The sequence below is a fragment of the Struthio camelus genome, chromosome 2 (assembly GCF_040807025.1).
Source record: "Struthio camelus isolate bStrCam1 chromosome 2, bStrCam1.hap1, whole genome shotgun sequence".
Taxonomy (NCBI): domain Eukaryota; kingdom Metazoa; phylum Chordata; class Aves; order Struthioniformes; family Struthionidae; genus Struthio; species Struthio camelus.
Genome location: NC_090943.1, coordinates 1,121,660 through 1,135,121, shown reverse-complemented (window position 1 = coordinate 1,135,121; position 13,462 = coordinate 1,121,660). Strand labels below are relative to the sequence as shown.

The window sequence follows — 13,462 nt, the reverse complement described above, 5'->3', positions numbered from 1 at the left end:
AGATCTTTGCTTGCTTAAGTGGCAATGCAGTCAGGAGGAGGTGAACGGTTCCCAGGGGCTATTTCCATTCTAAAACTCAATTATTATCTGTATTCTACCTGTAGTCTCTTGCAGGATTTTTTCTTGCTGGGGTTCTGCGTGTTGGACATGGTTATGTTCAGCCTCGTCCTTTGGTTTCTCTGTAACAGTAAGGTCCGTGGTAGTAAGAGGTTCTTCTGGAAGCAGTTCTTTATTTTCTAGTGCCCCGGCTTCTTTTGCTTCTACTGGAGCTGAACAGAAACATGAAAAAAATAAATAGAATGCTTCAGCTCTTACATATACGTTATCAATACAGGTAATCAGTACTTTAAGAGCAAGCTTTTGGAAAGGGTATAAGTTTTTGTTTGGTTTTTGTTTCAAATAGGGATGAGGGTTACAAGATTTGGTAGTCTACCACGTATTATCTCCTCATAATCTCATTTTGCACAGCAGTTTTATGTTTTGGTTAACATGCCAAGGTAGAAGTAAAACATGAAACCAAGACTATCTTGGTGCTTATATATAGGGCGAGGGTTTTTTTCTTTCTTTACAGTCAACTGATTTCAGACCATACTAGCTTCCCAATGGAGTTCAAATGCAAAATATACGTCATTGTCAGTCTGGAGTCACCATCTAATATTAATTATTATCTAATATTCAAATATACCTTAGAGGCGGTCTCCTAGAAGGACTCATACTCTACAAAATTCTCAGCTACATATAGTTATATCTTATGAACTTAAACTTATTATGTTGGAGATCAGTGTGATTTTCTTTAAATTTAAATAAAATTAACTATATTATAAACAAAGGCTGTGACAGACATCATAATAAGTTACAACTAATAAAACTAGTTAAAAAATAACAAAATACAACTATGGATGAAGAAGAAACAAAGACAAGTTATATGATGGGAGCTTCAAAAGTTAAGGCTACCACACATCTTAAACACAGCCCTCGCAGTAGCACATGCTTATAACTTCCTTCAAATTAAGTCTTTTTTGCTTTGTCCTCGATGAGGACAGGAGAGGACTGTCTGCAAGCAAGATGATTTGGGGGGTGGGGAAGAATTAGGTGATAGCTAAGTGGTGGCTCCAGTACCGTAGTTCTCATTTCTCACCTGCTGGTTCTAGAAGATGGTCTGCTTTTTCTGGAAGATGCTCTGCATGGTGGCTAGGAGGTGATCCAATGTCTTTGGCTTTCTCTAAGGGAAGCTCAGCACAAGCTTCTGGGACCTTCAACTCTTGTTCCATGTTTGCAGCTGCTTCTAAAAACAAAATGAAAAGAACAAAAGTAGAAGTTCACATAATATTTAATTTAGATCAGATTAAGCAAGATAAAACCACTTCCGTACCTAATCCATCTTTCCCACAAAAAATTAAAGGTCTTCATAACAGCGATAACCCGCTTTTTAGGATCACTTTCTGCCAATCCTCCCCTCCTGAAAGCATAAGTGTTCTGCTAAAGCAAATCCCCTGCTACTGTCTGGTATCTACTTTCTCCTTCTCCCACCTATGTCTCTGAGTTACTACACTCTAGTAGGTGTTTTTGTTGTTGTTGTTAAAATTCCTCTACTTTGAAGTTTATTCCTTTCATTAAACCCAACAGCATCAGAAGGTAACAAAGAAAAAAAAAAAAGCTTATTACATATCTCTCTGCAATCAGTCAACATCCTGGGTCTCCCCAGTGCTATCTGTTATATTTTGACTGCTCCTCTCAAAAACGATGGTCTCTTTTGAGACATCTGTGCAGCGCAGAAAATGCCTTGTCCACCACAAGGGAAAAAACCAAAGTGCCCCGCCTCCCCCTTGACTTTAATAGCCATTCCAACAAAACTACCAGAGCCTATCAGTCTACTCAGAGACCATTTTCAGATAAGAAGTTTTGTTCAGTATACTGGGGAAAATTATGATACAAAAGTAAACGCTACCAGGGATGAACTAAAATGCTTCTGTGGCTGTCTTTAAAATACACAGCTCTAAAGAATGCCAAGTCCTAAAAACAAGCATTAACTTATTCTAGTTTCACATTTTAGAAATGAAAAATCCTTGTGAAGCAATTCCTTTGTCTGTACCTTGACAGCAGAGCTGAGCTCTACTCAAGAAGTTTAGTGCAAGGCATATCATAATCTCCACTATTTAAAAAAAGTTGTTTTGACAGCCTTACTAGGATTGCACATCTCTAGCAGTCACTACGTGCTACCAGGGGTGTTGTTGCTAGTGCTATGCCAACTTCTACCGGCCTTCGCACACCAGTTACTATAGTACTCCAAGTCTGAATGAAGCTTTCAGGCAGATATACAAACAGCTGATCACCTGCTGGAGGCTTGCTGAAGGGTGACTTGTCTTGCTCTACAGAAGACTCGGATGTCATCAGCTCTTCAAACGCAGTAACTTCAGTGTCAGCTGCAGGGACAGACTTCACTTCTGGCACAGAGGCAAACCCAGCATCCATGGCAGAAAAAGCCTTAGCTTCTGCTACAGGGGCAAATCCAGAGTCCATAGTGTGAAGATGGTTGGCTTCTACTGCAGGGGCAAACTCTGCATCTTCTGCTGGGGCAAACTCCAAATCCATAGCATGATGAGATGTAGTATGTGCTGCTGGGGCAAACGCTGAATCCATAGCGTGAGGGGACGCAGTGTTTGCTGCTGGGGCAGACTCTGCATCTTCTGCTGGGGAAAACTGCAAATCCATAGCGTGATGAGACTTGGTATCTACTGGTGGGGCAAACTCCAAATCCATAGCATGATGAGACTTGGTATCGGCGGCTGGGGCAAACCCAGCATCTGCCACTGGGGCAAATGCAGCATCCATAGCATTGGGAGACATGGCTTCCACCGCAGGAGCAAACCCACTATCCACAGCATGGCAAGGCAGGGCTTCTGCTGAAGGGGCAAAATCAGCCTCCAACGCTTGAGGAGGCTTGGTATCTCCCGCAAGAATGGACCCGGCTTTTTCCGCAGACGTGGACACAACATCCAAGGCAGGAGCACACTCGGCATCTGCTACAGAAAGACTCATTGCAGCAAACAACAACAACAACGAAGAACGTAAATACTTGACATTGTGGTCTTATAAATGCAGAAGACAGGGCCGTCCCTCCCCCTCTAGTCTTTCAGCAGCTTTTACTTTTCTCCTCTTATGCCAGTGTACTCGAGTCTCAGTGGTCACGAGACGCACGCTTCAACTCACTCAACTGCATCTCCAATCGCAGCTTCGTATGCCGCGTTTTGTATTCTTGACTTGTGTTAGACATCCACCTGCTCCTCACACATCAGCCACAAGCTGCACTGCTATTGTTTAAAGACCACCTGATGCAACAAAGGCGGCAGGAGACCACAGCTATTCCATCCACCGTGAGCAGCACATTCCAACATACTACACACAGAAATTACAATGACTTTTTTCCCCTATGTAGCAGAATACAAAAACATTGGGGGTCACTTTTATGACCGCAGCTACGTATTCCAACAGCTGAAAAAGGCCCTGAAACTTTCCACGGCCACGTGCACTTTATCTTAATCATTTGTGCTGTTCATGAGCAGTATGCTGTTTTAACTTGAGCAGAAGCAGTGGCACTCCTAATACAAGAGACATTGCCAGCCAATGAATCACCAACTAGCCTTTACTCTTTCATGTCCAAATTGGCCTCATTACTCTCTTAAATAATATCTACTAAAAGTTGAGCTGTTAACTTCAAAATAACATTTGCCAGTACACAGTATAAACAAATATCCATGATATTGATGTTTTTGTAAGAGCTGAACCCCTTAAAGGAGTCATTTCAGTCAGCTTTAGTCCCAAATTTCAACTGTCTAAAGGGAAGATTTTATGAATTATCAAAAACTAGAAGCACTAGATTTCTCTCTTCTGCAGCTATTATAGTTTCAACACCCCCGAGCACTGTCTATACTCTGTGCAATGCAGCGTGGTGACCTGAACATCTCAAATATAAAGTTGAACAGACATTAAAAAATAAAATCTCTAGTCACTATGAGTCACATCTAAAAACATATTCCCATCTCAAACAATGGAAAACACTGAATTCAAAATTAGGTATTTAATAAATTGGAAAAAATGAAAGGAAAAAATAGAAAAAGTCCCTTTTAAAATAGCATGTCAGAATCCATTCAGATAAAAGGAATATTCCATGGAAAAACAACAACAAGAATCAATTCTGCATTAACTTTATTTTTTTTTTTTTTAAAGTGGTATCTATCATGATCCTCCCCAAAATTAAAGATTGTGATTTTTACAGGAGAATAAAGATAGTAAAGAGAGATATAGTATTAAGACACAAACAGTGTGGATGATCCACAGTGACTCATAATGAATATCAGAATAAAGGATGAAGTGACTACACAATTAAGACTGGTGGCAAAGTATACTATGACTCTCATGCTATAACACGGATACATTTAAAACAGAAAGTACTAGTTATTAACAAGGATAACCACGTGTCTTGACACTTCCTAACATTTTCTGCGGCTGAAATTCTGAGAAAGTAAAGAACTGTTAAATCAGTTTCTGGACTCCAGCACAGGAGTTGAGAAGTGTAATAGATGCGCTATTTCTCACCAATGCAATTCATCTACCTACTACGAACCTTAAGCCACAATGAAACGTGTTAATACCTTGCTGTACTTTCTTCAGAAGAGAGAATCCCACATCTTTCCACGACTGCTACTTGCTCATGAAGGGGCTAAGACCAGCAATGACCTTTAGATGAGGGCAACTTTACCTGATGCTGCACCTTGTGATGCATCAGTAGGTTCAGCCTCTCCTGGGGACGCTGTTAATACAGTAGGATCAAAAGCAGGAGCCACTGCTGCAGGGCTTTCCGGCAAATGCGGCTTTTTTGCTTCAGGCTCTGTGGGTGGCACTGGGCATACAAACAGAAGTTTGATCAAGCACAAGGAAAGATCTTTAGCAATAGATTTATCCTCTGGAGTAGCCGAGATGTGAATCGCCCTCTCTAGGTGCTGCTCTCTCTCAACGGCGACTGCAGCAGCAACCCTGATGAGTAAACTCCCCCACCTGGGCATCCCAAGTAGGTAGGACAAAAAGCAGAATCTGCTTATATTATCAATTTTCAGAAAATGAATTTGTGCAAGACCTAAGATGACACTTCTATCCTGAGCAAAGTAACTGCCATAACAATGCTGAAGAACATTTAGTTATGAAATATCACAGTTCCACCCTGAGCTCTGGTCAGAGGCACCAGCTCCAGAACCAGTTCCTACCTAGGACCAGGGTCAAATTCATCTCTTCCTGGCTTCTTCACCAAGATTAGCAACAATGATACCATTGTGGGTCAAATATCATAATATACATGCAACTACAACATAGTTATGTCCTTAGTGAGTGAAGCTTCAAAAAATTTAATTGCAATCAGCATTTAAAGATAATTGGACAGAGTACACAGCTTTGTAATTAGAATTTAATTTAAAATTCTGTTGATTATGCATGAGCCAAAATTATGTTTGTTGCTTCCCTGACCCTTAAAAGGAGTAAGCACAAGTGACGCAACTTATCATGGAAATCAGCAGATTTGTCTCTCGACGTGTACAAAGACTGGAATCTCTGAGAGTAATAAAGCTCTAGCTTTACAGAGCTCCTTTTCAAGAGTAAATCCCATTCATGCCATTTATTATTTTAGTGTCAAGTAACACCTGAACACACATCCCTACTGGAACTTACAGTACTTTCACTGGTACACAAGAATACACAGAATGGAAACGCAATCTGCAATCCATAAAGTTTGTTGTTGAACATAGCTTTTTTGCACACTTCTACAGCTGCAAGCTTCATTCCCCCAAACTCATGAAAGAGTATATTTTCAGCAGGTTACAGTCCTGGCTACAAGACATGCCCCTAAAAGGGCATGTCACTAATAATCTGCTGATGGTTGGGCTTCAAACCGCATACAGCTGTCATGACTAGGACATGGCTATTTTATTTGGAGAATTTTACTATTTTGAGATAGCCTAATAATATTAACAGTGTCATTATTAAATTTCTTATCCTTAATTAGAAGTAAACAGTCTATATAAATGCAAGGTTCCCCCTATCTCCCAGCACACACTTCAAGCCTAATTAATGCTCTAAGCAACATATCCCTAAAATACACATTTTCTAAGGGAAAGTGATTTGAGAACCGGAAAGAATAGTTGTTCTTGATCAGGTTCCAGATCACTCCGATAGTGCCTTTTCTTTCTTGAAAAGAGAGACAAGGACAGAATCTGCTTCCAGTGTTCAGAAAGTCTCCAGAAACAGTTCCTGCAAATCAAGTCCGAACTATTTTTACCTGGTGGCTCAAAGAAAGCAGCATCTGGCCCCCTTGCAGCATGCTGAGCTCCCATCCAGTGTTCTTCAGGCACTATGGAAAGAAGCACACGTTTAGTTCTGCCACGGAAACTAAGACTGATTCATTTTTTCAGCACGTCTTTGCTCAAGGTATCGACTCGGCTGTTTTGGGATTTCATTCTTGGCTAACTGATCAGTTCACTTTCAGAATGGCACCAGAACATGTTCTCATGTGATTATTATTGGTAAAAGCTTCCATCAGAGAAGAGCTGTAACCAGCACTAACCCCAAGATCCAACAGAGCATGTTCTTTGCTCAATAGCATATTCCTCTCCTGTTCATCTCCATTGTCTTCCTTCAGAAAATCCATATTGATTAAAAACTGTCCTTTCCAATAGGATACTTTCTCATCTTGACTAATTTTATGCAATAACCCCTCCCAGCAACGGTTCTTTAGGACTAGCACACCAAGATTGTCCATCTGCATAGTCTTTGAATCCAACTAGTAAGTAGGACAACAATAGCAAAACACCTGTTTCTCACCTGCTGTGTCTTGCAGATATTCTGCAGCTGAATCCAGGCCGATAAAGGCTGATGGGTCTAGAACTTCTGCCGGACAATACGGGGAGCCCAGGAAAGGTTGATCAGGTACCATCATAGACGCATGTGGCGCTAATGAAATAAGAGGCCGTTTGTCAGTCACCTAGCCGGCCTTAAAGACTCCCCTCCAAAATTTTTAGTCCATAGCATACTTGGACAATTAACTATTCTGTTCTGCTCACAAACAGTCTACACAAAGTTTGCAAGTACATCTCTCAACTAGTTTACCTTCAAAAATTACATACAATGCACAGTGTAATTAGTATCAAGGTATAAGAGAGTAAACACAGGCAAATGATTTCCCTTTCGCTTCTCGTTCTCCTCCTGTGAATTCTTGTTTGATAACCTCTTCAGGTGAAATAGTCCAAACACTGAAGACCTCTTTGTGGAAAAAGTTCATGTGTATTTGGTTTCTAGCTATACAGACAAGAGTCATCTGTAAACTCTAGCTTCAATTCAACTTTTCTGGATGTCATATCTCCTTCCATTTAAGCATACTTCAAAAAAAACCTTCCTGGAAGTAGCTATTCAATGTCTTTAGGCATAAAGAAGTCATGTGAAGAGAATCTATAGTCTGTGCACTTATCAGTGTAAGAGTTTCAAGTACATGACCTGAAAGTCAGTAGAGAAAATGCTGAAGACTGAACATCAGGGACAAATGCTGCGAGGAACTCACCATGGATGTCTCTGGAAACTTCAACGTGATCCGTGAACATCGGCACATGCTGCATGTCAGTAGGAAATGTCAGATCAGGCAGGTTCTCCCCTCTGTGCATGCTGAAGGGGTCTGACGGATGACAAAAACGAGGCCTCTGTTACCACACAGGAGGAACAGTGGTGCAAAGCAAGATTATTCAAAAAACAGAGATGAAGATACACCTGACACTGTCACTGCTCCAGAAGCAACAATGGCAGAATGAGGGACTTCGGAGGGAAAGCTGCTTTCAAGATTATTTGTCAAGGTCTTCAAATTAGACTTTATGCCCAGTAGAAACATGGTTGCTCAAACTAGTTAGCAGGTAGAATTGACTAAAATTTACATTATGGCTGCTGTATGATCTGTCTCCTTCCTTCCACGAAGGACCACTAATTTCTGAACTGCAGGACACATAACCAGCCTGGGTCCAGAACAACGGCTGACCCGCACTCGGTTAACTCAGCAATACCCCGACTGTCCAAAACTGTCAAACTGAGCTCTTCCCGGAGAACAGGGCATCAGCATACATTGACTGCTAGGCTAATATTACATCTAGCATGTTATTTTTATATTATTTTATTATGTCTGTATTATATATTATATAAAATATATAAATTTTACAGTGTGTGTGCATATACGTGTGTGTGTGCATATACATACACTATATACACACACACACACACACATATATAAATTAGTATATAATTATAACAGTATTATATTACATAACACCAACTTATAAGGCAGAGAGGAAAGTAACATAGTTCTCAGCGTCTCAGGCAAACGAGCAGCCCTCGCCCTTAGCTCCAGATCAGACACACTGGTTGGACGGTCAGGACTTCAGGCCACGCTCGCAAGGTGTCCAGTGTCAGCTGTGGTTGGTATAACCTGTGGTAGCTTTGTTCTGCTTTCTGTCTGTGTTTTTAAATGGATCTATCTATGCTGTTTCCAAAAGACAATACTTCAGTAGGGAGAATTCAGCAAGAGAAGAGTCCTTTTCAGCTTTTTGGGTTTTTTGTGCACGTACACGCATCTCCTCTCCCTTCGAGCAATCAGTGTGGTCATTCAAACCAAACGGAGAGAACCACCACGCTGGGTTTTATAAGATGCGTTATTTAACCAAATCGCCACCAGCCAGAGCAGCAGAGAGATGACCTCACTGACTGAATAAAACGAGCAAAGGAAGACCCAACCACGAGTTACTCACTGCACCTTGAAATATTCAAGGATGAGACACTGCAAAGGGAACAACACATGGCATTCCTCTCGGAAGCAAACGTTCCTCTGGTTTACACACCCCTGCCCGGGTCCGATGATCAATGACCACCCACGCATCTTGCTCGCTGGTGCCAGGTCTACATTACACCCTTCTCCAGGCAGGTGCCAATGGGCAACGAGAAGTTTTGACTCAAGTGACCTCCTGCAGACAAGGGACCTATCTCGTGGTCGTATCTCACATGTTATATTATCCAGGAGTTGGGAACGCTAAACTCCTGAAATGGCTGGCACAACCTGATTTCCAAACATTTGCATAAATTTCTTCAGGTTAAGCACAATTAAAAGGGATTCAGGTCAAGTCTTTCATGTTTACGTCAAGCATACTATTTGAGGGGAAGACACAAAACTCCCAGTGTTTACTCACACACTGGGCTCTGAAACATAGGATCAGGGGAGCTTCAGGAATTCCTTCACAAGTCTCAGAATCGTTTAGGTTGGATGGGACCTCTGGAGATCATCGAGTCCAACCTCCCTGCTCAAGCAGGGACCTCTAGAGCACATTGCCCAGGATCACATCCAGACGGGTTTTGAATATCTCCAGCGAAGGAGACTCCACCACCTCTCTGGGCAACCTGTTCCAATGCTCTGTCACCCTCACAGTGAAGAAGTTTTTTCTCAGGTTTAGGTGGAACTTCCTGTGGTTCAGAAGTCTACCAGACTATTTGAAATGTTAAGACAATGTCCTGCTTTAGTGTGAACTTAAGAAATTTTTACTTCCAAGCTGTTTCAAGCAGTATAACCATGACCAAATAGCTGACTTTTCTTCAATTCAACTAAAACAGCATTATGAAACAGATTTTAAAAAAATCTAAAAGAGATGCTGATGATTCCTCCTCTTTGTCTAGCAGTTTCGTGACTTGGCCAAAATGGGAGACCCACACTAAATTCTGGCTCTGTGACAGAGGGAGAAAAAGGAGAAATGGGGGAAAGGAGGGAGTCCTGGTTCAACTTTTCTCTTCTCCTTCAAAAGATCCTCCACAGACTATGGGTGGCCCATGCCCCTATTTATGTCTTGGCGCTCGTGTGACAGGTAAGCGAGGCCGTTCCCCTAATGACAAGGTAACACTTGCAGCAGAACCCAGCACGACTGAAAAGGCAAAGGCAAGCGGGTAAGGATGAACCGGACACATGGGATGTTGCCGCTTTAGTACGCTATCAGTGCTTGCATTACACGAGCCCTGAGACAATTCTCTACTGTGTCAAAACTTACAGCTGGCTAAGAACATTATGAAGCCAGACAAATGTTAGGAATCTGAGAATATTGTTTCCAGAAAGCCGGAGATGGGATTGACAAAATACTTGTGAAAATTAATTTCTCTTCAGCTTACTTCCATAGACACTCATATCCTTTGCTGTTCACACATAGCTCGAATTTGCCAGTGCTTGTGGACTAATGAGAGCATGTTACTTCAGATCACTAAAGCAGCATCTCCTCATGCTCAGCGACTTTCCTGCAGTTACAGCAATGAATCATGGTATACTTTTGGCTAAGAGCCTTTTGGCACGTTTAAAGCTTGTGAGCGATCAGCTAGCATTTGAGTTATGCTCACTCTACAGTACAGTAACGTTTTTTAAACAAGTCTTTTTATCATAGGTAGCATGTAAAATATATATGAGATTACGGTCATAACTGTCAGTTTTACCGTGCTGGATCCCACTGCCAGATCCTAACTCAACATTTTTAATATATAACAAAGTCCACAGCAGAGCAGACTCCGACGAACTCTTCTTAACCTGCTCACAGAAACTGCAGAACATTTCTGAAACTGAACTGAGCCGGCATTTACCACGGTCCTCCCCGAGGAACTAGGAATTACAGCAGCGCTGGCTGGGACACCCTAACAGAGCTGACCAGCAAATTCGCTCCTGGAGAGGGAAATTATCCTGCTGTTTTCCAAAGAGCGTGAGCAAAAGTACGCAACAAACCCAAAGACCTATATGAGCCTGCGGGTCACATTTTTCTCCTTCTGGTGTTCTTAAAGCTTGTCTATCCTCTCTGATCCCTCTGCTCAGCTACGTGAACCTAATCTCTGCAGAGCAGCTAGTGTTTGCACAGCGCTGGGAAGAGCGTAGGTACCAAGGAGTACTGCCATACTGAAGCACGCATTGCATCTCATGTGCGTGCACACGCACCAGGTGCTCTAAGGGCACGAAACCTCAAGAAACATGTTTTTACGCAACGGATGACGCCCAGGTTCACTTCATTTAGGCCAAGAGAATACTGGGTAAAGCCTTAGGTATATGAATTGCTCCTAACAGGCTAGTTTATCATGTGGCTATCGAGCACAGCTACATCTACACCCCATTCTTTCATCTAACAGAACAACGGGGGGAAAAAGCTGCATTTCTGGAAGCAGCGTTTCTTTTGTTCCATTAATCATTTCTTACCATTGTGACAGCATACAGTTTCCTCACAGAATCTCTTTGTAAATGAGATTCAGACAGCAAGAAAGTAATTCAGTAAGCAAATCTATAATGCTAGGGGGAAAAAAAAAAAATCTGGTTTCATCCTGTTTCAGCTCAGATCTTTCCCAGTCCTCTTTTCTGTTACAACCTGGGTAGCACATCTCTCTCGCGCGTTCTCAAGAGCTAGCAAATATTTTTCCTATAAATTTTCTCATTAATGAAGATCCTTGCTGGGTGGAAGGGTATCTTTTTGCAAGTACCTACGTGCCAGTTACACAAGGTTCATGTAACTCAAGGGAGCCGGTGGCTGTACAGGACTGCTTTCTGGAACAGACTGCGTGGCACTGCAGATGCAGCAATGCGACAGCTGGGACTAGCACTTCTGAGAGCCTGTGGAAGACTCGTTTGCAGCTGTAAACAACGTGGGCTAGGTCTGCATGGAAAGCCGCAGCACCTGGGAGCGGTTAAACTGTAGGAGACCACCAAAACGACCCCTGTGAGAGCCAAGTCAAAGGGAAATCTGTACACTCACACCCTAAATACTCTAAAACCCTCGACTTGCGGCTCCTTTTTTAACTAGCTAGACCACGCACCAGGACAAGTTAGTAGCTTGAGGTGCTACGTCGTTAACTTCCAGTGTCGAGATGTTACGTGTTTTAGGCCAACAGAGCACCACAGCTCAAAGAACACCAGCATGAGTGCACCGCAGGAGAATAAAACCACCCCTAGGGACAGGCACCAGGACTTTGCCATGTTGCGTAACTGTTAAACTAACTGCTGCGACAACGTTAAGATTTATTCAGTCATACCAGCCATCTCCATGGGCTTGAACACCGGCTGTGGTTCAAAGCACAGGTCTCTGTCATCCATTGTACAGGTGTCACCGCGATCAAAGTAGTCCTTATAAGACAGGTTTTCATCCATGATTTCTCTCGGGAATACTGAAATTAAAGGGAAAAAATGACACAGTCAGAAGCGAGGCACTAAGCTAAAAAATTTACAGTTTATTGCTGTAGGGTATGACAGTCAAAGGGCAACAGACAACACGAGTCGTTAGCCAAGCTAGAGATCGTGAACGTTTCATTTTCTCCTGTTCTAATCCAAATCCTTAAATATAAGAACCAGTAACTGGAATTTCAGCCTCTTGACACGTTTGTAAGGTCGGGACTGGAGAATTCGCACGTCCCCCAGCGCCATCCTCGCTCCAGATGTTGGACAGCCCACGCCAGCAGCTCACAGCCAGCTCTAGGGAGGTTCTCCACGAGCGAGCGGGAGCGGGAGCATCCTCGGGAGCCGGAGCTGGCTCAGCGGGGCCCACCGGCGGGCTGGGGAAGCAGAGCCCTGCCCTCGCCTTTCTGGGCCCTGGATCTGACCGTATCTACGACTGTTACCATCACAGACACGCAATACCCACAGCAAGGTTTCGTAACTTGGGTTGTCTAGGGAAGATAGAGGCCTCCCAGCGGCCCCCTCCCCGACACGCGCTTAGCAGAGGAGGAAGAAGAAAAACAGGCACTTTGATGAGGACCAGCCCACCCACCGCTATTTTCAGCGCTTCAATTTTCAACCATTTCAACCGAGAACCAGCTGATAACAATCGCCGGCGGGGGGGGATGCACTACGGTGCAAACGCGCTCAGGTCCTCGCCGTGAACAAGAGCTCCGTCAGCGCTCGCAGCCACGAACGGCCGCCGCCGGCCGGGCCGCGCTCGCAGCGACGGGGCAGCTCCGCGCTTCCGCTCCCCTCCCAAGAGCGCTGTGCGTGCTGCAGCGGGAGGCAGACGGTGGATCCAAGCCCTGGCGCTTCCGAACACGGCAAACGCAGCGGGAAGGCTCACCGCGAGCGCCCGCTCTCGGGACTTCTCAGCTCATTTTCCAGTTTGAAGGGGGCCTGAATCTGCCAGCTCGGCTACCAATAACACCAGGCTTTCAACTCCGTCTCCAGGTTCCTCCGGGCAGAAACAGCAAATACAAACGCCTTCTCTCGTCCCCAGCAGGATATTCCACACTTTTGCCAGTAAGTCGCTACGCTTTTAATATTTTTTACCTTTAATTACGCCGCTAATACCACTTACAAGGTTACACATTGTCCACTGCCCTTCCTGAGCTGTACCAAAGGAGACCCCTGAATTCAGTGCAAAACTGCAGCTGACGAAAG

The 13,462-nt window shown here is 43.5% G+C and overlaps 1 protein-coding gene across 9 annotated transcripts in view; it reads right to left on the bottom strand.

Annotated features, from left to right (window-relative positions):
• MAP4 (microtubule associated protein 4) overlaps window positions 1–13,462 on the bottom strand; it is a 153,154-nt gene that overhangs the window by 50,452 nt on the left and 89,240 nt on the right. For 6 of the 9 annotated variants that reach the window (XM_068933972.1, XM_068933971.1, XM_068933977.1 and 3 more), the window contains 8 exons: window positions 12,115–12,246; window positions 7,601–7,711; window positions 6,868–6,996; window positions 6,326–6,397; window positions 4,760–4,900; window positions 2,334–3,023; window positions 1,139–1,285; window positions 99–269 (listed from right to left, as the gene is read on the bottom strand). In XM_068933972.1, coding sequence (XP_068790073.1) covers window positions 99–269; window positions 1,139–1,285; window positions 2,334–3,023; window positions 4,760–4,900; window positions 6,326–6,397; window positions 6,868–6,996; window positions 7,601–7,711; window positions 12,115–12,246 — 1,593 coding nt within the window. The remainder of the gene's footprint in view (window positions 1–98; window positions 270–1,138; window positions 1,286–2,333; window positions 3,024–4,759; window positions 4,901–6,325; window positions 6,398–6,867; window positions 6,997–7,600; window positions 7,712–12,114; window positions 12,247–13,462) is intronic. The other 3 variants (XM_068933976.1, XM_068933979.1, XM_068933978.1) reach the window with 1 other exon arrangement.